The 26,589-nt window shown below is 44.5% G+C and overlaps 1 protein-coding gene across 8 annotated transcripts in view; it reads left to right on the top strand.

The window, feature by feature from the left end:
* The window catches only part of GTF2IRD1 (GTF2I repeat domain containing 1), a 67,570-nt gene extending 59,238 nt beyond the window's left edge, over positions 1-8,332 (top strand). For 6 of the 8 annotated variants that reach the window (XM_085078711.1, XM_085078712.1, XM_085078708.1 and 3 more), the window contains 6 exons: positions 465-512; positions 4,657-4,734; positions 5,771-5,963; positions 6,426-6,463; positions 7,179-7,315; positions 8,079-8,332. In XM_085078711.1, coding sequence (XP_084934837.1) covers positions 465-512; positions 4,657-4,734; positions 5,771-5,963; positions 6,426-6,463; positions 7,179-7,315; positions 8,079-8,153 — 569 coding nt within the window. In that variant the 3' untranslated portion in view covers positions 8,154-8,332. Of the gene's footprint in view, positions 1-464; positions 513-4,656; positions 4,735-5,770; positions 5,964-6,425; positions 6,464-7,178; positions 7,316-8,078 lie in introns of those variants that run through there. The other 2 variants (XM_085078710.1, XM_085078714.1) reach the window with 2 other exon arrangements.
* The last annotated feature ends 18,257 nt before the right edge of the window (positions 8,333-26,589 follow it).

Consider the following 26,589-nt stretch of genomic DNA (forward strand, 5'->3'; position numbering starts at 1 on the left):
CTGTTGCTGCAGTCATGATTTCCGTTTGCTTTTCATCTGCTCCTAACCTGAGATAATTTTTTTGTCCTCTGGCACTTGAACAGCTGTGCAGCACAGCTGCTGCTGTTCTGGCACATGCCATAAATGCTGCCATTTGGCCATGCATCCCTAGGCACATGTGAACCTTGAGCTGCTTAGGAGAGTGGCATAGCCAAAGGGATGCTTGCAGGCTTAAGCAAATTCCAGTAAAGCAGGTCCTGGTGCGAGGTGGAGAGCCCAGCTCACCAGTAAATAATTTGCCCAGCAGTTATTAGCTACTGAAAGTGTCTCTGTACCAAGGAACCTCAGGACCAGAGAAATTTTAAGCTGCTATAGACAGTATCATCCTGGGTTTTGCTTTTGTTTATGACCAAGAAACCAAGCTGCAGCACTCATGGATCTCTTTTTCTCTTTCTTTTTTTTTCTTCCATTAACTTGCGCTGTAGCCCCTAGACGGATAACATCCTTGGAAAAAGCCTATGCTGCCTTGAATGGTACGTAGCTCAGTTGATGCATCGTAGATGGTAGCAGACAAGAAATGCACTTGTGTTTTAATATGGGAATGAAAATGTCTAAACCCCCCAAATTTCAGCTATTGTTTTTTCCTCTCTGCTCTGTTTCCCTGTGATATACAGAACTGAACGATACAGTGGTTTTTTGTTTTTATTAATCCTCTCTGCATTTCTAAACACCATTGAAGTAGTCCCTGGACATCAGTGCCATCACTTCAGCCAAACCAACCTGCCACATTCTCCTCATCCTTCATCCATGTGTCCCAATTAATTTGTTATAAATCCACTTGCTATTCACAAGGAGAGTTTGCATGGATTTGGGTTGGGTTTTTTTTCTTTTTTTGCTTTGCTTTAACACATACTCTGGATCAGGGTTGGTGCATAGCCATGAAGGCTTCAGAGATATAGATATAGATATAGACTGATGTACAGGAGTAAGGAGGAGCTTGCCTGCCAGTGCCTGGGGCAGGGCATGGCATAGCTACAGCAGACCTGGCATTAGTGCCATCAGCTGGGATTTTGGCTGTGGGTCTAGGTGTTAATTTCTGCTCCCACAAGTTTATAGCACTTCTCTGAAAACATACATAGGTTAAGCTAATTCTAGCTACATTTAAACCTGAGTTACTGCAGAATAGCCTCAGTAAAGTCAGCAGGTTTATTCCGGATTTACACAGGGTTATAACTGAATTGCAGCCATGGAAGGTGGAAGGGGAAAGAATCCTCTTAGGATTCAGGGCCAGATCCTGGCTGCTGTAAGGAGCCTGCCCTGGCTGAGTATCTCTTTGATGAGTCTGGGATTGCCTGCAGAAGGGATCTGAGCCATATTCTCAGTGGCATGTGTTGGGCAGTGACAGTTTTCCTGATGAAACGGGCTTTGTGACAGGTCTTTGGGTAACAGGAGGTTGTTACTCCAGGAGCAGTGGCTGAGTGGAGAACAGGCATCCCCTTGAGCATCATTTGAGGATACAGATCGTGGCATGGGAAAGAAGAAGGCTCCATTGGGTATCCTGCCCAGCTGTGCTGTGGCTTCACCACTGAGATCAAGGCTCTGCACATGACATCATGAACACAGACAGAACCATTATTTATCCATGGGATACCTTGGATTTGGTTTTGTGTTGGTTTTTTTGAGTCAATAGCAGAATAAGCAGTGGTTTGGATTCTGTTGCCCAACAGCAGACACCTAAACCTCAGTTTCAATAATCACTAAATGCAGTTTGGTGTTTCTCAAAGAAATGTTGATGTCTGACAAATTCTATGGGAAAAAAGCAAATGGTGCTTTAAAAATGTGACTACTTGTATGTGAGTACCCGTGGAGGTCAGGGGTCCTGACTTCAGGCAAGTAAGATTGGGGGGAAAAAAAAGCTACTATTTTAATAAAATAAAAAAAAAAAAGATAACACAGAGCTGAAGCCAGCAGCATGGGTAAACCTGCTTTATGGGAAGGACTCAGCATATTTCAGGAGCTTCCTTGAGCTGATTAATTCCCAAACCCAAATGGGTAAAGTCAAAGGTAGATGGAGATCCCTCTTGCCTGGCCATGGAGGGATAGGTCCCTGGTAAGCAGTGCCACCAGGCAGAGCCTCCTCTTTGGCTTCTCTGTTATGCATGCTCAGTTCCAGGATTCTCATGACATTTGTTTTTGTCCTTAAATGGCAATTCAGGAGTAATGCCCACCTCAAGGTGGAAAAAAACCCCTTTGGGATCTTGCTTCTTGCACTTGGCTCACTTGGGGCATGAGTGGAAAGGAAAGAGCTACTGCGGTTTTCAGTCGTAGAGAATTAAGTGAGTGAGAACACCGAATTTTGGTGTTTCTTTGTCTGCTACCATCTACACATCCATACGGGTACATATATACAGCCCAGAAACTGAGCATTGATGACAAGGAAGTCACAGAGGGAGCCCACAGGGCTGGCCCCTCTGGCCCGCCATGACCTCCAGAGTGGCACTGCAAGGCATCACCTAGAAATCAGAACTCCTTGGCAACGTTTGAGTTTCATGTATTCTATTTATGTTTTGCTCCATGCCATTCAAGCTGCTGCTTTTTGCCATTTCTGGATTTGAAGCACAACTTGGCCCTGAGCTTTCTTTGCAGAAAGTTTGGGTTGTGGGTTGTTTTGGTTTTCTTTGGGGGGGGGGGGGGGGAGGTGTTTGGGTTTTTTTGTTTGTTTGTTTTGGTTGGGCTTTTTTGTTTGCTTTTGTTTGGATTTTTTTTGTTTTGTTTGGTTGGTTGATTTTGGTTTTGCTTGTTCAGTTTGATTTTGGGTTTTTGGGGGTTTGTTTTGGTTTTTTGGGGTTTTTTTTTGGTTTTGTTTGTTTTGTTTTGTTTTGTTTTGTTTTGTTTGTGTAATATCCAGGCAAAACAATTGTTTTCCAGGTGGAGAAGAGGCTTTTTTGAATCTGTACCCTGCAGTAGTAGGGTGCAGAGGTTTGAGGTTGCCAGCTTCTCTCCATCACCCACAGCAGCAGAGTGGCTGAGTGTGGGATGGTGGTCTTTCTGCCTGGAGTGCTGAGCACTGAAATCAGTCCCATGCAGGGGGGCAGGGACTTGCAGTGGATTTTTACATTGCTTTTAAAACAAAACTTCCAGCCATGTGTTTGCTTAAAACTGTAACAAACATCATATGATTGTTCAAAATAATAAAAGATCATAATCATGTGATTGCTCAAAATGAAACTAAATAGCTACAGATTGTGGGCAGAGGATGCTTGGAGTTTGCAAGGCTCACCTTGATGCTGTAAAAGCCCACCATGAATAGCCATCTGCTCTTCTGAGACCCCACCTGAAGCACTGCATCTGGCTGAGGCCCCCAAGAAAAGAAAGACCCGAACCTGCTGGAATGAGTCCAGAGGAGGCCACAAATGTACCCAAGGGCTGGAGCACCCCTGCTCTGGTGACAGGCCAGGACAGCTGGAGGTGTTCACCTGAAGAAGGGAAGAGAAGGTGCTAGGGAGACCTTAGACCCACTTCCAGTGTCTAAAGAGGCTCCAAGAGAGCTGGAGAAGGACTTTGAGCAAGGGCCTGGAGTGAAAGAACAAAGGGGAATGGCTTCACACTGCCAGAGGGCAGGGTTAGATGGGATATTGGGAAGGAATTCTTCCCCGTGAGGGTGGTGACACCCTGGCACAGTTTGACTAGAGAAGCTGTGGCTGCCCCATCCTTGGAAGTGTTCAAGGCCAGGTTGGATGGGGCTTGGAGTGACCTCATTTAGTGGAAGGTGTCCCTGCCCGTGGCAGGGAGTTGGAACTGGATGGTCTTATAAGGTCCTTTTTAACCCAAACCATTAAGTGATTTTATTTTTTTTACTCAGTGGCTTACCAGCCTGGGTGACAGTGGCTGCCTTGGGTGGTGAAGATCCTCTTCAGCAGGATAGAAGTTGGGGAGTCCACCCCACTGTGCTGGTCCTGCACTGTGCATCCCAGCTGGTTGGTAGCTGGAGCGGTGACCACAGCAAGAGGCAGATAGAGTTTATTCACTTGGTTCTTTATACCTGCGGGGGCAAATAAACATCAAAAGGGACGGGTTAGGGTTAGGGTCATTTGACCGTGGGTCAAAGGTTAGTGTCATGACCCCAGTCATTTTTCCTGGAGCCTCCTGAGGATGCTGAATAGCTGAGGGTAAAAATCTACTGACTTAGGCACATCATTTGAAATGAGAGAATGAAAGAGAAACTGTTTAGCACAATGAGGATAATTAAAAAAACTAGTAAAGCCAATCTGATTATATGGCATATTATAAAACAATACTGCACTTAGGAGCTTAGCCATAAAAGTGCTCTCTCATTCCTTGATATCACTTGTGGGAGCATTCATGGCACTGAGTGCCTGAATCTTTGTTACTTTGCATTTTTCCTAGTGATTTATAGCCCTGCAAAGTAGATATAAAGTGCTTTTAGCTGTGGCAGCACATGGCAAATGGACATCTGTCAGCATTTTAGAGCTGCTTTGCACAGCTCTGAAAGGTGCCACAAGGTGCAAGCACAGAGCAGCACCTCTGAGATGTTCCCATTCCATGCTGGGGCAGAGGCACAGGGATACTGTCCTGCATTATTGCAGTGAGACTGGTTTTCCAGGGACTCAGAAGGAAACAAGGTAAGTTCACCCCTGTTCTTTCTTGCTTTTGCAGATGAGGACGATGCCAACAGGCTTGGAGAGAAGGTGATTCTCCGAGAGCAAGTGAAAGAGCTTTTCAATGAAAAATATGGTGAGTCTCCACTTGCGCACATCACATAGTGAGGCTGGTTTTGCTGAGAGCAGCCACAGTTAAAATTGATTCCACGAAGGCCTCTATTTATAGCCAAAGCACACGGCAGCTGCTGCAGTGCAGATATTGTCCTGCTGCTCCACATTACAGCCTATCCCCAGGGACGTCCCTGTGTCTCACTCCTGGCAGGTGGCACCATGACCTTGTTGACAGCTCATCCTTGGAGAGGAGAAGGAGGATGGCAAAATGCAGCACAGTAGCAGGACTTGTTCAGTCTGATGTCAGCCTTGGATGGGACAAATTCCCTGGGAGGAAAGCCAGAAATGTGGCTGTGCAGCCACTAACACCTTCAGGTTTTGGGGCTGCAGAGATGCACGGTGGGACCAGACTCTTAGTCAGAAACAGCGCAGGAGTAAAGGATGTTCTCTGCTCCCCACTGAGCAGGAACTGAAGGGGTACCCAGAGAGGGGAGCAGCAGGTTTAATTGTACAGAAGGAAGGGTTTTAAATGCAGCAAGGAATTAAATTGAGGTATATCACTGCCATAGGTTGTTGTGGAGGCCAAATAGATAAACTGATTCAAGAAATGGGCAAGAGTGATGATGTGATGATGTGATTGATGTGATGTGATGTGATGTGATGATGAGGATGGCTGTGATCTCCACTCCAGTGACCCCCAAACATGCTGACATACAGAGGCAAGAGGAAATGGGCAAATCTTTTCCATTTCCTTTCTGTTCTGGGCTGTCCTGCATGCTGCTGCTGGTCCAGCCATGGGCTTGGGCAAGTGCAGCACTGGGTGTCTGCTGAACTCACTTGAGGCTCCTGGCAGAATTCTAGATGGAGACTAACAGAGCAGACAATAAATTGGGCAGGTAGATGTAATATGGCTGGGTGGGACATGACTGTAGGAAAGGTTGGGCACTGCAGCAGCCATGGCTTCCCAAAGTCCCCCAGGGCTCTTTCTTGGTCCTTCAACTGGTTCTGGAGCTCTGTAGGGTAAAGCTGTTGCGCTGTCCTCTGCTCTGCTGTTACAGGAGAGGCTCTGGGCTTGAACCGGCCTGTCATGGTGCCCTATAAACTCATCAGGGACAGTCCAGATGCTGTGGAGGTTACTGGGTTGCCGGACGATATCCCTTTCAGAAATCCCAATACCTATGACATTCATCGGCTGGAGAAGATCCTGAAGGCACGGGAGAGCATCCGAATAGTGATTATAAACCAGCTCCAGTAAGTTTTCCCAGCTTTGTGATGGGGGAAGTTTCGGTTTTTTAAGTGTTGTCCTTGCTTCTTCAGCCATAAACGGGGCAACTCACCATTAGGCCACTGGACCCACCACATATGTGTAGAGGACCTGCTCGATCCCTGGCATCCACTGTCCTGTGCTGCAGAGAGGTGCTTTCCCATGGGTGGGCACAGTGAAGGGTTAGCGGGGCTGATTTGTCCCCTCTTTCTTGTGTGATTCGAGATGATGATGCTGGGAAGGGACATGACATGGGGTCAGGTAACTCAAGGGCCTGCCTGAGTTTTTTCATGTTGCTTCCCTCTGGTATGCACTGAGGATGCTCCAAGTCCCCTCTCCACACAAAGGGGTGCTGGAGGAGTCAGTTCAGGGTCTGGGTCTGGGCTGGGTCCCAGCACAGGCAGGTGCACAGGGTGAAACAACTGACTCACCCCTTGTCTCTTCCACAGGCCATTTGCTGAAATCTGCACTGAGGCCAAACAAACAGGTAAGGGAAGGGCTAGGACATAACTGTAGCTTTCTTGGCACTGTGGGAGAGAAAATGGATGGGAATTGTGAGGTGGTGTTTGAACCTCCCACATCCACGGGGCAGGATGGGGAGAAGATCCTACTAGAAAAAGTCAGGCTCAGCATCTGTTCCAGGGTAAACCATCCTCTTAGATGATTCCACTTCTGTGAACTGGTGTAATACTGGGTTGTTTGGCTCAAACTTCCAGCATCTTCTGGAGGAAGTGATTATCTCTCTCCCATTAGCAATTTACTCACCATGAGCAATTTATTCTCTGGTTAAAGCCCTTAATTTGAGCCATTGTTTAGCAGTTGGGACTTCTAAGGAAACAAGGTTTCTGTCATCACTGGGAATGTGTTTCTTTTTCTATCTCATCATCCCAATAAATCTCAGACAGTTTAAATAAAATGTGTCACAATTAGAAGTCCTAGAGATAATTACAATTAGTTTTATGAAAAGAGGTGGCTGAATAGAGAATGGAGATCTAGCAGCAAGAGCAGGCCTGTAGCGTGAGGAAAGCTGACAGCTCTGTGCCAGGTCATGGAGGCCAAGCCTCTGTCACCAATGGTGGCACAGCAGATGACTGCAGAGGAATGCTCTGTGGAAGGCAAGATTAGAGTGGCAGGATGAGTCTCCATATTTAGGGATCACTCTCAGGGCTCGGATACCTCATGCCTTCCCTCTGTCCTTGCAGAGAAAGACATCAGTGTTCCCAAACGGAAGCGGAAGAGGATCTCCGAAGGGAACTCTGTATCTTCGTCTTCCTCATCTTCCTCTTCCTCTTCTTCCAATATGGAGTCTACATCATCAACAAATCAGATCTCGCTTGTGGTAAAGCCTTCCAAATATTAAGGGGGTTACTGCCTACCTGTCTTTCTGCTTCAGGATGCTGCTCTCTGTTCTCGAACTGTCACCACCTCCCTCTGCCTGACAAACACTATAAAGTATGATTTTAAATTGCACAAGCAGGTTTGGCGAAGGAGGGGTCACACCTGTGGGGCTATCTTTTCCTGCAGGGTTTATCTGGGGGTGGTCAGCAGAGCAAAGTGTCCAACACCCTCTGGGACTCTCCTGCATTCCTGCAGTGTGCTTCAGGGGTGCTCAGCTTTAGTGGGTGCCGTATATGAGACAGGCTTGAGCAAAGCCCTCCACCCCAGTGGAGGTGTGCTGGTGACAGCACCTCAGGTCTGTTGTGTGTCTCAGCAGGACCCGATGGTTCCCCATGGTCCAAGCTGTGCTAGGAGTACTTCTAGCTCAGTTCTGGGAGCAATGCAGAACTCTAGAATGCCACAAAACTGGAAAAATAGGAAACAAAGTCAGGGAGATGCATATATCTGTGCTCCCTCAGGGCTTGGCTTCAGTTGTGGCTGATTCCAAATAAAACTCGCCAAAAATGTGCAAGAGAAATACAAACTTGGAAGGTTTTGTGTCAGGTTTGTTAGTGGTGTTTTGGTTTGGGGTTGGTTCTTTTCTCTTACTTGGAAAGTGGGAGCAACAGCCAGCATTGGAACATGCCAGAGATTTGATGTATGCATTGTTTTGTGTCATGTCCTAACGTAGACTTTTGCCTTCTTTTTCTCTCTGTCTCTTTCAGCAATGGCCCATGAACATGTACATGTTAGACTATGGTGGTCTAAACGTCCAGATCCCAGGACCTATTAACTATTAGACCTCAATATCGAATAAGAACCTCAAATGAAAGAATAAATAAATAAATGTAATTTATGTAAAAAGTGTATATTCCAATATGTATCGATGCCTTTTAGTTTTTCCAATGATTTTTACACTATATTCCTGCCATCAAGGCCTTTTTAAATAAAAACAAAAAGTGTTGCCTTGCTCTTAAAAGTACTTATTTTATTACATATAGTATTGAAAAGTAACATTTATAGGTAAGAATAAGGGCAGAAGGGCACCCCTGGACAGACCTTATTGGGCTTTTACTGCTCAGTAAATCCTTAGTGTCACCAGTGCTTGAAGCCAAGAGGTCTGAAGCGTTTTAATGCTTCATTTAATTTAGCTCAAAGGTGTAAATATGTACAGAGCTGCTGGAGGAGTGGTACCAAAGTGCAGTGGTGACAAGAGGAGGGAACCAGCCCTCCCAACCATCAGGCACCTTCACCCATGAGTTCTATTGGCTCTAGAGCTAAAGTGATTAAGGGGGAAGGAGGTTTCAGACTCCCCAAGAGGTGAGATCCCCCCAGCTCCTCCCGTGTCAAGCCTTCTGCCATCCAAGACTTGGAAAGGCAGAGAAGCATTAGATTGCATGCATTTAACTGGCATCTGAACCAGGAAAAAATTTTCAGCCAGTGAAGTCCTTCACAATTTATGGTTTTATGGTTGTCATTCTATGGTTCTGTGATTTTATAGGAGGCTTTGATGCCTTTTGGGGGAGGAAGCTCCCACAATAGAATCGTGAAATTTCTTAATTTGGAAAAGATTTGTAAGATTGAGTCCAGCCATCAACCCATCACTGCCATGTTCACCACTACACCATATCCCTAAGGACCACATCCACATATTTTTTGAATGGCGGTAGGGTGATGGTGATGCTTGCTTTCCTGGGCAGTTTATTTCAAAGCCTGACCTCCCTTTTGTTTAAGACATTTTCCCTAATACCAAATCTAAACATCCCCTGGCAAAACTTGAGGCCATTTCCTCTTGTTCTATTACTTGTTACCTGCGAGAAGAGACCACCACCTGCCTGGCTACAGCATCCTTTCAGGTAGGTATAAGCAAGAAGGTCCCTCCTGAGCCTCCTGTTCTGCAGACTGATCCTGCCGATGCTACACAGGTTCCATAACACTGGACCACAGCAAGTGTCAATGCTGTGCATCCAGGGATGCCTCTGGAGTCCTCCATGTATCCTGGGCTGCTTTTCCCCATATAATAAACAAACCAATACATTGAAGGATATAATTTGAATTTCCTGCCCTTATATTTCCATTCCATTCCTGGAGTTTGGCAGCAGAAGCAAATGGCCCCGACTGCTATTACTTCCACTGATTGTGTTTAACTGGTGCTTTGTGCCCACTGACAGCTGTGCATGGGTGAGTCACAGTGGGAACTAATGTCAGTGTAAGAAACCAAGGAGAAAAATCCTGGCTTGTGTGTAGGTAAATGCAGCCCAGCATGAGCCACCAGTGAAGCAAGAGTGCTGGGGCTTCTAGCTTTGGAGTCATTCTAAGCAGTGATACATGGCATCACTGTGAGGTGACCATTGCTAGGTGTCCCTCCAAGACTACAGGATGGGTCGCAGGCTTGTCACATGAAACCTGCCCCAACAGCAGTGGCTGTGGTCTGCCAGTGGGTAGATGGTGGCAGACACAGGATCAAAGTCACTACTGACCGTTTTACTGAGTAGAATCTGCTGCTTTATTTGTTTTACATGTTTTCAGTCTGCTTGAGTCTGTATCTCTTCAGACCATGAGAAGGCTTTTGACAGTGGATAGAAGTGTTATTTGATGGTGAGTAGTCATAAATCAAGGTAGCTGCAGTTTCCTGAGTCTGTACTTTAATTTTCTCTGGACATAGATGTAAATGATGACATGAGATAACAAAATCCCAAGCAAATGTAGGATATGGCACAAAAGTGGCAAAGTCTGTATCAGTGACCCCAATTGGAAATACAATTTAACATCTGAGGAGTTGGCATCAAAATCTGAGTCTTTCTGCAGCATCAAACCTGTAGCATCTCCAATTAGGAAACATGATTTAGAGATAAAAAGTCAATTTTTTCTTCCCAAATGTCTGAAAGGGGCTTGTTCACAGGTCATACCTCACCAAGTAGACATAAGATGTCACACTTACTATTTTTTTTTCTTTTTTGTGTAAAGAACATAGAATTCAGATGCCATAACACTGAAGGTATTGGCATGGCTTAGTAATGATGGGGATGTTTGAGCCTGCCTATCCCAGCATCCCTCAAGCATGCTGATGGAGGCTCTGGCAGGGTGGGGGGCTGGAGTACTGCTCCCACATGGGCCCTGATGATGCTGCCAAAAGGCAGAGGTGAATGGAGGAAATGGTGTTAAATTAGGGCATAGGAGCTGTGCTGGGGTCTAATGATTTGCTTCAGATAGCTGAATGTAATCTTAAACGCTGTAAATTATGGGGGGGTATGGAAACTGAGCAAGGAGACTCTTACACTCCACCAGCATCCCCAGCTCAGAGCCTTGATGAGCAAGACGGGGCAGGGGAAGGCTGGCTGTGCCACTATGCCATGGGCTGAGTCAAAACACTGGGCTCAGGTTTTCTTCCCTAAGTTTGCTGATCCATGATATGGAGTTCTGCATGCCCCTGAGCCCCACTCACTAAGGCACAGCTTGTGCCCTGCGCCATCTGCTTAGCTGGGAAGCTCTGCATCCACTAAGCACCTCCAGGGCCCTCCAGGTGGTTTTTGAGGCTACTGGGTTCTGGTAATAGATATATTTTGAGCAGCGAATAGCAGTAATTCCTGCTGCAATTTTGAAGAGTTTCAGGGCCACAACATCCACCTTCCATATTCTGCAGCTGGGGTGGGAAACTCCTGCCCTGGTGCCTGTGACTGCTTGTTTTTGGAAATGATACAACTTTCTTAACTAACTTTGCTAACTTAACTTTAGTTGTTTTAATTAATTGCAAGCAGTGCCCACTTTTAGCCATCACTAATTAAGTTTCTTCACAAGCTTTTATTGTTACTTTGATCATTAAATCACTGAAACCTTAAGTTTGCTCAAACTAACCCTGACAAGCTTTAATAAATAAAGCCAACGAGAGTTGAAGATTGGACATCTGAGATCTTAAATTTATGACCCTTCTAGGATGTTGGAGTAACCAGAAGATACAGAGGAGATTAAGCCTCGAAAGTTGCAGACACCCACCCACCCCCCAATCTGAGAAAAAGGTGATGAGAGGACTAAAGAATGTGGATCAAATTAGCATGAAGAGTGAGAAACCAATAACCAATAGAGAAGAGAATGCTAATTAATGAAGAGAATTATGTAACTTAGAACCCATGAACATTAATTTCTTTGTTTGCTAAAAATATATAAATAAGTGAAAAGGTTTTGTATTGGCATCTGTGTGGAGGCTGAAACTTTGTCAACCACACACACACCTCTGGGCCAAGAATTAAGTAATGCCTTACTCTCTAACACTAAAATGACAGTGTTAGAGAGTCTTATTTATCCCAATGATTTTGGAGGATTTTGGTATCAATTTACTTGCGACCCCTGATGGGACAATGCTTTTGATGCTTCACGGATTTACAGGATGGAGGACTCCAGTGCACATCTAAGACTTTTTCAGGGAAATCTTTCAATCCTATAATCCACTGAATTGAAGGCAAAACCTCTGAGTTTCTTTAAGGCATTATTACTGAGGGTATAAAATTATATCTAACCATAAGCTACAGTAGAGAAGCTCCCCAGAAACTGAGCTCTATAATACAATTGTGTTATAAAAGTGATAATATGATATAATTAGTTTTTCTCTATTAAAAGTGGTGAGTATCAAAAGAGGATTCAAGTCTCCGGCTAATCAGAAAATTTTACTTTTAAGGGAGTGCAAGCCCCCAGCTAACTGGAAAACTGTAAGTGGTTAACAGAAGAAATGCAGGGCTCAGAGGTTTTTGTAACTGTGCTGGCTAGTGTAAGATCGTGCGCTAGCTAACACAGTGTGGTAGTTTTGATTAGCTCAAAACATCAGTAAAGTATTTTTTAACATCTAAGAAAAATTTGAACCCCTCAGAAGCTGTTGTAGTAAGCCTGGAGAAGTGTCTGAGGGGTGGGGACTGGCACAAAGATAGCTCCTGTGTGTCCTGAGTAAAAGTTCTAGAAGTTTTTACATCAAGTCCAGCAGAGCCAATCTCTGATGGCTCTGAAAGTGATAGACATGCTGCCAGCCAAGTTTGAACCAATTAGAAGTGCTAGTTACACCTCTGTGTAAACATATTTAAGAAGAAATCGAAACAAGGCAAGCACGAACTTCTTTGTAGTTAGAAATAGAAGAAGTGGAAGTAAAAATATGCAGAGGGAAAACAGCATGGAGATGCCAAAGTCAGTAAAGAAAGTGGGGGAGGAGGTGCTCCGGTGCTCCAGGCACTGGAGCTGAAAACCCTCTGCTAGCTGTGGTGAAGGCCATGGGGGGGCAGGAGGTTCCCCTGCAGCCTATGGTGTCCACAAAGATGCAAAAATCCACCCATAGCCCACGCCAGAGGAGCAGGTAGATGCCTGGAGAAAGCTGTGATCCAGTTTGAAGTCTCATCAAAAGAGTTAAAGCCACAAAGCCTTGCAAGAGAGAGAAAGGCCTTGCTCCTAAGATGGAAGCAGCATGGCCTCGGCTCAGGAGAGTCTGCACCTTATGGACAAGAAGACTCATGTTGCAGCAGAATTCAGGCGGGATGTTGCTCCTGAAATTAGACCCACACCAAAGAAGTTTCCAGAAGTCTGTATCTCATGAGAGGGACCCCTGGCTAAGTAGAGAACCCCTCTCCCTGATTGAGTTGACCAGAGAACCCCTCTCACCCTGCCCCCTGTCTGTGTTGCTGGTTTAGAAAGAGAGAAGTGGGGTGAGTGCAGAGACTGCTTCTTAAGAAGGTGGGGGGTGAGAGCAGAAAAACTGTCTAGAGAAAGAGAGAAATAAGTAGAGATAAACAGTATTTGTAGTAGAAGAATTGTAGTGATAAATAGATTTATAGACCTGCTCTGTAAACTGAGAAAATACTCCATACCCTGCCTCCCTACCTGGGCTTGTTGGTTAAAAATAGGAAAGGGGGTGAATAAAAATAGATTCGTAAGAGAGAGGGAGGAGAGTGAACAAAATAGTGTATGAAAAGTTTATTTTTGCCTTGCATTTTATCCTCCAACTCTGTTAGGTAATTAAATCACTTTTTGCAACTTTAAGTTAGAGCCTGTTTGCCCTCTTTCTTTTTCTTCTGTGCGTCCTTCTACCAGTGTCCTATCTCATTTGACTCACGAGATTAGTGTGTATTTTTACAGTTTTTTTTCCTTGCAGCAAGAAAAAGTCGAAGTACCTGGCGTTTAGTCAGGGTCAAACCCCGACACACAGGGATGCCCAGAACACAATTTCAGTCTTGGGAAAGGTTGGAAAAAATTGTAAAAAGTTATAAAAATGTTGTAAAATGTTATTTAAAAAAAAAAGTCATAAGAGGTTTTAAAAGTATTTTAAAGGTGTAGAAAGCTTTTATGTAAGGTGGTAAATACGGCATAGGACTATCATAATAGCTCCCAGAAGAAGAGATCCCAAAAATCTTCCCTTGAGTTGTGTTTTAAGCAACTGGAAAAGGCTTGGGAGTGGGGGGGTGTGACCCCCTGACATGAAAACAACCTGTTGAATATTGTTATCTTTGGTGGCTGATGTATGAGCTAAACAATCGCAAAAACTGGCCTGTTAATGTGACTGACCATTTTTCAACTAATGCTGTTTTGTAGAAGGAATGGAACGGAGTTGTATGTTGATTTTTTTTTTTTTATTTGTGGAATAATCCCGAGTTGTGGAAGGAATATATGCATGTGCTTAGATATCTGATGGTGTTAAAAGGATAAAAAAACACTCAAAAAGTGTTGTTTTGCCTGTAAGTATAGGTAAGTGTTTTATCAAATACAGGGAGACATGGAGTACATTGATTTATTAGTGTATAAGGGGAGACGGAATCGAGACAGAAGAACACAGGGGGTACAAAGATAGGGAGTGCATGTGGAATTGGAAGATGAAAGTGACCATGCTGTCACCGAAACTGCGGGAAAAACAAACAGCCTCAAACAACATTTTTAATGTTAGAGAGTCAAGGCATTGCTTTTTTTTCTGGCCCAGGATGTTGTTCTGGCCAGAATGTGCCACAGGAATCATCTCATCCACACATAGCCTGGGTGAGCGGAGAATATTCATTCCATGACATAGATTTTACAAGATTTTCCCAAACTTTATGCAGTCAAAATCCATAGAACTTCATTGGTTTAATGTTCATCGATCTAAAGTTGCATAGCCTTAAGTATTTGTTTTCTTATTGGATCCAGATTTCTTCGCCTCTGACGCTAATTAGGTTCTCACTCCTTGATTTGCTTATCAGCCTTTCCCAACCGGGTGTCTCCAGCCTTGCTAGGGGGCAGCTTCTGGGTAGATGTTTGCGGATGGCCGTTATCTTTTGGGCTACTCCCAATCTGTTGAAATGTCAAAATCATCAGGCCTCGCCTAAAGGAGCAATGTCCTGGAAAGAAACTTCAGTTCCCCTCCCCTGGAGCAAAGGAGAACAAACCTGATTAAAGTTATATAAAAATTTTTAAACTGGTATGTTTTCCAACAATGGTAGTGAAAAATTTTGGCCCCATAACAGGGTGGACAAAGGAGGGACCTGGAGGGTTGTAGCAGCTTCGCTGCAGTGGGGCGAAGGCGGTAGCGCTGGGAGGGGTTTAGTCCGAGAGCGGGGACCTAGAAGGATGCCTGTAGAATTGGATACGTTGTTGCTGGTACTTTGAGTAAATTGTTAAGAGTGTGGAAAAGCGTACAATAATTGGGAGCAAAAGCCTTAGTAGAACAAAGCCCAAAAGCAGGGAGGGGCACCGCAGAGTAATTACTGGAGGCAGATGCAGCAGACAGAGATCAGTGAGCTCTCTGTAGAAGAGAAAGGCCGCTGAAAGTGGGAATGACTGGGAGACAGGGACAAAGATGGGGTAATATCCTCGGATGCAGCTGGATAAGAACCACTGTGCAATTTGTTAACAAATGGATTACTGGAAAAGAGAGTGTCCCAAAATAGAAAAAGGAACCAGTAAAACACAAATGCCAAAGAAAACTGTGGAAATGGTGAATAACATTGAGGACTGAAGGGGACTGGGGAAGGATTTGAAAGATTCCCTACCAGATTCCCTAGTTACATTACGGAACAAGGAAATAGAATGTCTTGTGGATACTGGAGCTACTTACTCTGTTTTAAATACCGGTAAAGGACAGATAAGTAGACAAACAGCCTCAGTCAGTGGTGCGATAGGGCAAAAGGAAAATCAACCCTTCTTTCAATGATTAAAATCCAGAATTGGAAAATGGATGTTAGCCCATCAATTTCTTTATATAACTGAATATCTCATAACATTAATGAATTATCATCATTACTAGGAAGAGATGTATTAAGTAAATTAAATGCACAAATTATGTTTGAAAAAGGAAAAATAAAAGATCTTGGAAGCCCTCGTCGTTACAGAATTCTGAACCTAAAGCAGAAACACTGGAAGAAGTAGGCAGCGCAGTCACCCTGCTGGAAAGGGCCACTGGAATTTCAGGATGAGCTCAGAAGGCAGAACTTGTAAAGACCATTTTGAAACCAAATGCCAGACCAGTTAGATGTTAACAATACTCTTTGAAATAGGAGACTAGGAGAGGACTGGAATCATAATAGAAAATTCTCTTGAATGCAAACCTCAAGAGCTCTGTGTTGGATAATATACCAGTTTAAAAAATTTTTAATCAAGGGTTTTGTTCGCCTTTGCCCTAGAGGAAGGGACCTAAAATTCTTTCCAATGCAATGTTACTCTATGAGGAACAGACTCAACAGACTGGGAGTTGCACAGATGATACGCAAGAGATAACAGCTCTCAACAGTCGTTAACAGACCATCGACTCCTAACAACACTCCTGGCTAGTCGGAGACAGCTGGTTTGGAAATAGATAAATAGGAAAGAAGACTTTAATTAACATTGAAGGCAAAGAAATATGGATCCAATAGGAAACCAAATACTAAAAACTACACTGCTTGGGACCAATGAACAGTGACCCAGTACAATTCTATGAGTTTTGACTGTATAAAATATCTGAAAAATCTAGTAAAAGCCATGTGTCATGGAATGAATATTCTCTGCCCACCCAGGCTATGTGTGGATGAGATGATTCCTGTAGCACATCCTGCCCAGAACAACATCTTGGCCAGAAATAAAGTAATGTCTTGACTCTCTAACATTAAAAATGTTGTTTGAGGGTGTTTGTTTTTCCCGCAGTTTCAATGACATCTGTGAGCAATACAAAAAGAAGTATCAGGAATCAGGCTTATGAGAACTTTGTGCTGCAAAATTAGACAAAGGCAAGGTCATGCCGGTGGCTGAATCTCAAGTTCCAAGTGTCTGGCTGTGGGCCGTTCTGCTACTGAGTGAGTTTGTCCTGCGGCCAACGGACTGGTGCAGCAAACAACAGGCCTGGGCCTGCTCAGGTGAACTGTTATGTAGAAAGGCTTTGCCTCAGAACTGGAACGGTACTTGCGCTTTAGATTTACTATTTCACAAGGACAAAGGAGTTCTGGCCAAGAAAGAAAAGAGACTGTCTGTCAAACTCCTGAGCCCCCTGCTAAATGAGAACTGAGCCAGAATGCAAGAAAGCCTTTCAGGAATTGTAACATGATTCAATGACTGCTCCAGCACTGGGACTGTTGGCCTTAGAGTAAGCTTTTAAACTGTTTGTATATGAAAGGTCCCATGTGACACTGGGGGCGTTGACACAATGACTGGGACCCAGGAAGAGCCGACCTGCCTTAGGGCAGCAGTGGCAACAGCCCTAATCCAGGAAGCAAGAAGATTAACCCTGGGATAGCAATTGACTGGTTTTGTCAGTCATAGCAATGTTGGAACAAAAAGGAGGCCACTGGTTATCATGAAGCAGGATGTTAAAACACCAAACAATATTGTCAGAACAAGATGATGTGCAGTTAAAAGTAACTAACCTTCTGAATGAAGCAGTGCTCTTAACAGCTGACCTGGGAAAAAGGGGAACTGCTCCATGACTGCAGACCATTGAACAGGTGTACTCCAATTGAGATGACCTATAGGATGCTCCCTTGGAAGAAATGGATTGGGAACTCTTTGTGGATGAGAGCAGCTTTGTGAAAAATGGAATCTGAAAAGCTGGGAATGTGGTGGTAACTCAGCACAAGGTAATAGAGGCCAAAGTTCTGCTCCCCAACATGATGGCTCAGAAAGCAGAACTGATTGCATTTGATGACAGCATTACGTCTCTCACAGGATAAGACTGTAATTATATGGACTGAATCAAAATTTTCTTTTGGTGTGGTCCACATGAATCCATGTGGAAAGAGAGAGAACTTCTCAGGGGTCTCCTGTGAAACATAGACAACTAATACAGAGATTGTTAAGAGGGGGACAGCTGCCTCAAAAGGTGGCAATAATGCATTGTAAAGCTCATCAATTCAGAGAGACACCAGTAAATATTGGAAATACCCTGGCTGACAAAGTGGCCAAGGAGGCTGCTGGTTGGGACATCCTGTTGTTCTCACCCAAGAAATACCAGGATTTGGACAAAGAAGCTGCTAATTATCAGACTGAAGATGAGAAATTGGCAAAAATTTGTTAGATGCTGAAAAGATCCTGAAGGATGGTGAAATACACCCAGCAAACACATAATAATTCCCCAGCACCTTATGAGGAAAATTGCAGAGAAACAACAGAAGGTAAGTCACTGGGGAATAGGATCTATGGCAGAAGTATTGAAACCACAAGTTTTGAGCATATGAATGACTGATATCATAAAAGCATTGTTAAAAAGTGCCAAACCTGTTTAAAGAAGAGGCACATTAAATTAGACAGCCTACACTTGGAACTGCATCTAGAAAGGAAATTGTCCAGGAGACTGTTGACAAATAGACTTTGCAGAGCTTCCTCCACAAAACAGGTACCAGTAGATACTTTTTCGGGATGGCCAGATTTTTTTCCTTGTTGCACCAACAAAACTGGCAAGGTGGTAATGATTTTGTTGAAAGAAATTATCCTGATATTTGGACTACCAGTGGGAATGTCATAAGACAGAGGTTCACACTTCATTGCAGAAATAAGGCAAAGCCCAGGTAAAACAGTAGGGTTGAAATGAGACTTGCATACTCTGTGAAGACCTAAGTCAAGCAGGAAAATAGAAGGAATTAATCAAAGCTTAAGAGTAACATTGTGACCCAGGAATTCTGACCCACTGTGGAAAAATGACAGATTGCACTTTATTACTGGTTTCCCTCAGCTGTAATTCTCACAGCTTCCCTAATCTTGATCCTGCAGTGGCAGAGTATTTCTGCATGTGGGTTTTGTGTATAATGTGATTATCTGCTGAATGGAAGCCACTCCATTACAATTAGATGAGTAAAGATGCAGATCTTAACACTTGAGCCGTATTTCTCTTTTATTACTTTTCAAAGTTTTTGGTGTTTTGGAAGGGGTGGGGGTGGTTTTTATATGTTTACAAATCCAATAACAATCCTCATTAAGAGCTGCAAAACATGAAGCCATTTTGATCCCATGCAGATGGCAACTAAATGAAGTTTAATTAAAGAATGAGAGCTTGGATTCAAATAATTTTTTAAAAATATAGTGCACCAAGATGCTAGAGAACAGCATAAACAGCATCTGTGCATTTATTCAGAAGGCTGAATGCATTTTTGAGGATTTCCTTTGCAAAGCCTTCCAGAGCAATCCCAGGTTGTAGAATGCAGCTTGATAGGCAGCATGGCTAGAGGGTGCCTCCTCTGGCATGGCCAGAGGGTGCCTCCAGGATCTTCCTTCCCCTGACACTAGGGAAGGGCTGGGAAAGTAATAATGCAGTCAAGAGCGAGGTCTTGCTTCCTTCTTTGGGTGGGTTTTTTCCTTGATGTTTGCAGCAGTGCAAAACCTGAGGGCAGCCCCCCCTGCTGCGGGGGAGGGCTGCTCCAGAACCGGAACACGCAGGATGGTCATTCCATGGCCACGAGCTGTGGGGCTGGTGAGACGCGGTTCTTGTAGAAGCGTTGCAGGTTTAGAAAGGCAGCTGTTTGGTTCCTGGTCTGCATGGTGTTTTTATTGAGGAAAACAGGGGAGGAATGGGGAGACTGGGGAGGGGGAAGGGAAGGCAAGGGAGGGTGCAGGTTCCATATGAGCCCAGAACCAAAGAGGCTGTTCCGGATCTTGCTGGGGATTTTATCTCTAGGGATGGGGGGCGGTCCTGACTCACATCCAGTCAGAAGGGGTCAGGGGGGCGGGGTCAGGGACAGGCAGGACACACGTTACAACAAATCCACTTTTTCTCTTATACAAAAGGAAAAAAAAATTTTCTAGTTCAGAGTCTTTTGGAGCTGGTAGAAATTTCTTCAGTAGGGCTGGAGTTGAAGCTGGTTGGCTGAAATCAGGTGTCTTGCTGCTCTGCTGTGCGACGGGGCTGTGCTGTCTGCTGTGCCCCCCCCAGCTTGGACGTGCAGGGAGAGGGGCAGAGCTTACACACAGCCGGAAAGACACAGGGATTTTGGGAGAAGCAAATTTTTAGAGAGCATGGTAGAGGAGCTATTTGGGGAAGAAGAGGGTAGGAAAAAAGGGGGTGAGGAGTGATTTTTTAAGGGTGATGGTACAAGGGGGGAACTGGCAAGGCGCCTGAGAGAATCAGTAGCAACTCAGCGTCTTTTTTGACGGGATGCAGCCTTGTTAGTTACCTCCTTATCAGAATGGGAGGGAAGAAGGGACATGGGAAGGAGGAAAGGTATTAATAGGGGTAAACAAAACATACTGTAACTCGAAAAAGGGTTTTAACTAAAGAAAATACCTTTCTTTTTTGAGGATTGGGCAGAGAGGGCCTTTTCCGGAAGCCCTCTCTAGCCCAATTCTCAAAATGCAACACTTGTTAATCTGTCTAAGGTTAAAATAAAAAAGAATGAGCTGGGTTTTAAAACAGAGCCCTACACCCTGCCGTGTTCTATGACTCAACCATTCACACCTCTGCACCCCCTCCCCTGGGGGGTGCCTTCAGCCATTCACACGTTTCCCACCCCCTCCCCTGGGGGGTGCCTCCAAATCACATTCATACAAACATTCACTCCTCCTCTGCTGCAAACTACACCTTTAGCAGAGGTCCAGGGTCGGAAAATTTCCCTGAATAGGCACTGTAGGCGCTATCGGCTCACCACTAGAGTCTCTCTTACTCTTGATAGACTTTTGCCGACTGACAAGACTGGTCACTGCTTTCCGGTCCCTTGCAGTCCTCTTCATCACTGTTTTATCCTCAGCAACTCAATACAGACTTCACAAGTTTTCTACAAGTCCCTTCAGGGTCCTCTTCTTGGGACTCGCCTGTGTCTTTAAAGAGTCTCACAGCGCGCGGCCAACGCGTGTGCTGCACAGCAGAGATGGTGTTTGGCTGTGCAGAGTTGGTCTCGCCGGGGGAGGGGCGCCCGCGACACAAAATGGCGGCTCACAAGATGGCGGCGCCCATGTGCGGGCCACGCGGCCAGGGTGGTCTCCGTCTGCAGCGCAGGCAGCGTCCCGCTGCGTCGGCGGCTCCCCGCCGTGCGTTCGCCGCTCCGCCACAGCCCCGCGCGGCCCGGCGGGGAGGCGTGGGGCCCGCGGGCCAGCGGCCAGCTCGGCCCTGCCCAGCCCGGCCTTTCGGGCCGGCCCGGCGTGGCTGCGCCGCCGGCCCCGCCGTTCCCCGAGCGCCGCCGGCTCCCGCCGCCCCCCAGCTCCCGCGGGCTCCGCTGCTCCCCGGCGTGTCTAGGCAAGTTCTTACCGCTGCCCGCATTCTCCACCAATTGCAGCAGTGCAAAACCTGAAGGCAGCTCTCCCCTGCTGCGGGGGGGAGGGCTGCCCCAGAACCGGAACACGCAGGATGGTCATTCCATGGCCACGAGCTGTGGGGCTGGTCAGACGCGGTCCTTGTAGAAGCGTTGCAGGTTTAGAAAGGCAGCTGTTTGGTTCCTGGTCTGCATGGTGTTTTTATTGAGGAAAACAGGGGAGGAATGGGGAGACTGGGGAGGGGGATGGGAAGGCAAGGGAGGGTGCAGGTTCCATATGAGCCCAGAACCAAAGAGGCTGTTCCGGATCTTGCTGGGGATTTTATCTCTAGGGATGGGGGGCGGTCCTGACTCACATCCAGTCAGAAGGGGTCAGGGGGGTGGGGTCAGGGACAGGCAGGACACACGTTACAACAGATGTTTTTTGTTTGTTTGTTTGTTTTGGGTTGGGTTTTTGTGTTTTTTTATTATTTATCTTTTGAAGAGTTCAGCTGATTCCAAAGTAAGACTTTGCCTGAGCTACAACCAAGTTTTGGACTGTTTTCCAGCAGTTGTTACAACCCATTCTTCACGCAGTATCCAGACCCTTCCAGCAGTGCACGAAGCAGAACAGCTGCACAGACATTACCTGTAGCCCTTTGTAGCCTACACAGTTTAAAGCAAGTTGCTTATCCAAGGCTAAACCTTATGGAATGGAGGCTCAAGTGTTAAGAGAGGTTACATTCTGACGGTGCCAAGGCTTGGCTGCCCTGGGAGCTCTCAGGAAGTTCTAGCCAGGTCTCAGTGCTGCCCTTCAAGTCAACCCCCACCTGTCTAACTGGCCGTTGTGGTAAATACATATCATGACACTGGCTTTTTGCAAATATTAAAATGGATACTATGTGTATAATTTAAATTTTTTACAAAGGTAGCCTTGCTGTGAAAATATAGTTGTGTAATGATGACTAATGCCTTTCTTTTTGTTGCTAGCTCAGCTAGGACGTAGTAGTGAAATAGCTGATACAGTTATATTAGAATGCTTGAACTGCCTGCTTGATTGGATAACATCCAATGAATGGAAATTCCAACTATCAGCACCTGTCATCTGCAGAAACTACAATCTGGGAGTGATAACAGGACTAATGAACACCACAGCCAAGAGGATGGTGCATGCTCTGGGGAGGCGTATCCAAGGAGGAGCTAGGCTAAACAGTTCCTGGAACATATAAACTAGTTTGGGGGAAAGTTTGAATATGCATAATTGTTTATAAATATGCATTAGGCTGAAGGGTTTGTAAAGGGTGTCTCTGTCCATACCAGGTGTGCTTTTTGGCTGAATGCCAAGCAGCCAGTGCTGTAAATTTTGCTTTATTACCTTTGTCCCCTGCTGTCTTTTATTAAACTCTTAAATCCTAATGTCATAAATTGGGTCTCAATAAATCAATCAGAGACAATTCCAATTCAGTAATTTGTAATTTATACAAGCCAGTGGATACAGGTCAAAGCAGTGCTGGGTGGGCTAGGCAGGCTCCCTTGCTCTGCCTAAGACACACCGCGCAGAGGTTTGTGTGTGCCGAGGTTTTATGCAGTCTCTTTTTCTGGGTTATGTGTCATTTGCTGGAGATAAGGCTGTGTCTGCGTAGTCTGTTGCTGTTGCTAGAGGGTCCGCCGCTGCCTTCCGAAGGCTCGTAGTCACGTTCGCAGCCTGCCCTTCCCCCTAAACCTTGCCGGTTACTTTAGATTGTGCAAGTTTTGTATAAGCCTTGTGTAAACAGGATGCTTAAGTTCTGCTTATGCCAGCAGGAGGTCTTTGGCCCGTGGGGACCCTGTTTTCCTGTTGCGATTTAGCGAATCAATCCCTATCTATCACACTAACAGGAGAGTGAACCTTATTTTTCACAACCATGACAGGGTTTTTCCACACCAACATTTTTATGTGATCCCAGCGAGAAGCGCTGGTATCTATGCAGGGTCTTTCTGTAGCCCAGTGCACACTAGAGCCATTCCAAGGGGTGGCAGATGCTTGACAGTGCACTTTTATTTATTTCATGTGTCTGCAAGTTGTGTGAGCTTCAGACAATGGCTTTTCTACCTCCACATAACTTTTGCATATATTTCCAAAACTTGGGTGTATATATATATCTCCCCCATATAACTTCTATATAACATATAACTTGTGCTTTGCCCATTCTTGAATTATTTTCTTCCATTAATGGCTCAAACACTGCTCAGTCTAAACTGGAAATTTTATTGATTAGGATTATCTAATCCAGACAAAGAAACACCACTGGTGTGCTTTTGCTGCTGGAGAGGAGAGCTGATGGGCAGTGGTGATGTTGGAGGCTCTGGGGTCAACTGACAGATGGAGCTGTGGTGTTGTAATTCATGGAGAAGCTGCCAGTGGAGTACCTAAGTCTTTTGTTAAACAAATGTACAGCACAGTTGTCTCACACTCAGATTTACAGGTGTTACTACCTGCCCCTGATGACAAAGGTAACTCCTTGGGGGAGATTATAGTGCATTGACACTGTCAATAAATGATTAGTATCTATAAATATACGTATATGTATATGTATATGTATATGTATATGTATATGTATGTCACCGAAACTGTGGGAAAACCAAAAACTCTCCAACAACATTTTTAATGTTAGAGAGTGAAGGCATTACTTTATTATATATGGCCAGGATGTTGTTCTGGCCAGGATGTACCACAGAAATCATCTCATCCACACATAGGCCGGGTGTGCAGAGAGAATCATTCCATGATACATAGCTTTTACTGGATTCTTCAGATATTTTATACAATAAAAATACTTAGACAAGTATTGGGTCAGTGTTCATTTGTTCAAAGTTGAGCAAACCCCTAGTATTCAGTTTCCCATTGGATCTGAATCTCTTTGCCTCTGATGTTAATTAGATTTTTCATTCTTCAGTTTTTCCTATCAGTCCTTTCTGGATCAGATGTTTTCACCCCTGCTGGAGGTGGGGTCTGGCATCAGGGTTTTTAGATAGCCCCTGATGTCCTGCTGATGTTCTGTTGATAGCTCTTTATCTTTTGGGTTACTCACAGTCTGTTGATATGCTGAGTCCAACCAGACCTCACCTGGTAGAACAATGCCCTGGAAAGAAACCTAAAATTCCTTTTCCCGGGGTAAAGACAAACAGAACACTTTGACTAAAGTTATACAAAATTTTTAAACTGGTATATTTTCCAACATATATGTAGGGTTTATTTTTGAGCAGTCTAATTGCAATGAACAGCAGGTATGTAACAGTTTTAGTTATTATCTATAGTAATATAGCAATATAAAAACATAAGAATAACACTTCAGAAAAAAAAGGAAAGGAAAGGAAAGGAAAGGAAAGGAAAGGAAAGGAAAGGAAAGGAAAGGAAAGGAAAGGAAAGGAAAGGAAAGGAAAGGAAAGGAAAGGAAAGGAAAGGAAAGGAAAGGAAAGGAAAGGAAAGGAAAGGAAAGGAAAGGAAAATTAATCCACAAACACCAGAGGTTTATGTCCAAAAAGGAGACAGAGGAGTCCTGTAGCTTTATTCATTAATAAAGGGAGAGGTCATGGGCATTTCCCATGGGGTCTCTCAAACTGCTAGAGGATGCAGCCTCTTTTATCTTACTTTCCCGGCCACAGGTCTTCTCTCTCTTTGCCCATTGGCTGAGGTACTCAAGAGGTACAGGCTTCCGGAATTGCCTAATGCAGACCCCTCTAATATACATCTCCCCTTTCCTCTTTTTCTTATGTCTCTGTTCTTGTAGTTTATTAACACAGCCTTGGGTAAGTCAATTAGTGGAATTCCTATGGAAATCCTTCCCATTGTTTCTTCTATCTCCCAGTATTGGCCTTATCTTATCAGCAGACTCAGGTTTTATCTTACCAGCCATTTGTTTGTAAAGACACTCTCTTACTCCTTTTAAAAGGAAAGAAGGATAAGAGTAGAAAGATACCACCACCTGTGGATCCAGGGATGAGACTTGATTGTTGCAAATTCGATGTCTGTTGGTCAAAGCAATTGTCAGAGTGTTGACTGGCAGCAGTGGGATAAAGGCTGCAAAACACAAAGTTCAATGGGTTAATACATGCTAAGCTGTAGGTGGACTGCCCAGTTACCTCCCCTGGACTGGGTGGGACATTTACACTGTCTATTGCAACACTGTGGATATTGCACTATGGATCATGTGCAGTCCTCTTTCAGAAAGTCTCAGAAATTAGTCTGGGGGTCTTCAAAGGTCTTTGGTATTTCCTACAAACCAATTCTTGTTTTGGACTTTGTAACGCTATGTCATATCTCAGACCTTTGGATCCTTTCTTTCAATTGGTTGACAACACAAATCATCTTCATTCAACAAACAATGATACTGAACACCACCCTTCATGGGGATAGAGTGTGCTACCGTGCCCTTTACCTCTGCACCTAATCTTAAGAAAAATTCTTTTCTATCTTTTTCCCAGCTCACTTGCAATTTACTAGAATTAATATTTGGAATCTGAGTAAAATCACACCTCAGTCTCAATGGGTGTTCATATTTTATTGTTACTTCTTGTTGTTCAGTTTTTACCTCATCCCAGTTGATTTAGGGTGAGCTAGAATTTATTAATTTAAGAGAACTAGAAGCTGGATTATAACAATAATTTTTTAACTGATTTAGAAGGCCAGAGATTAGATAATGATTTACTAAGATTTGCTTGCTGAGGACAATTTATTATTCGCTTAATGATTTTGTGCCTACCTAGTATCAGGGAGGATAGAGAGAAGAGAGCCAAATAATTGAGAAAAATTACTGAGTGTGACCGAACATCCTGCCCTCAGACCCCAGAACTGGTCCAAGTTGGTTCTAAGGCTTGGACTTGGACCAAGAACCAAGGGAGTATGCGCAAGGGAACAGGGTGAAGAGCTCATCATGAGGAAGGCTACTGACTTCGCCCTCATTAATCATTTGGGACCCTTGCCCACTATTAATCTGTGACACTGCGCTTGCGCGAGCATATTTAAATGAACTTTGAACTCATTATAATATGAAGTGGGGAGAGGTAATTAATATGTATAGGGGCTTTGTGTAACTTAATGCATATGTAACCTGTAACCTAATATAAACCAAGTGAAGTGCTGCTGTCGGTGTGCATGCCTTGGAGGGGCTACCCCCCATGCAACCCAGCTGGAATAAAAACATACCTACTTCATAACTATTTGAGTTGTGGAGTCAATCCGTGCCTCACCAGGCTCCCACTAATACTAGTTTCCAAATTAATATCCATTCTCCCCAGAATTCAAGATGATGTACAAGATTAGATGACATATTTCAAAGTCAGTTTTGAAGTTTTAGGGCCCCTATTAACAATCTTCCATGTTGGTAGATTCACTCTACAGTAATGTATCCATGCTTCTGATTCCTCTATTTTAATGGCAGTGAAGGTAGTCAACAATACTTTCCAGTATTCCTGGAAAGGTTCAGAAATCCATGTCTTCACATACATATAATATCCTTGTTGGAAGTCATGAACTGGATTTTCTAAAGTTAACGGTCAGTTCCAAATCAGGAAGGTTCTCAGAGCTGTTAAAGTTTTTTCCACTTCCTTTGCTTGATTGGTGTGACATGGGAAG

The sequence above is a fragment of the Lichenostomus cassidix genome, chromosome 19 (assembly GCF_008360975.1).
Source record: "Lichenostomus cassidix isolate B80296 chromosome 19, HeHo_3.0, whole genome shotgun sequence".
Classification (NCBI taxonomy): Eukaryota; Metazoa; Chordata; class Aves; order Passeriformes; family Meliphagidae; genus Lichenostomus; species Lichenostomus cassidix.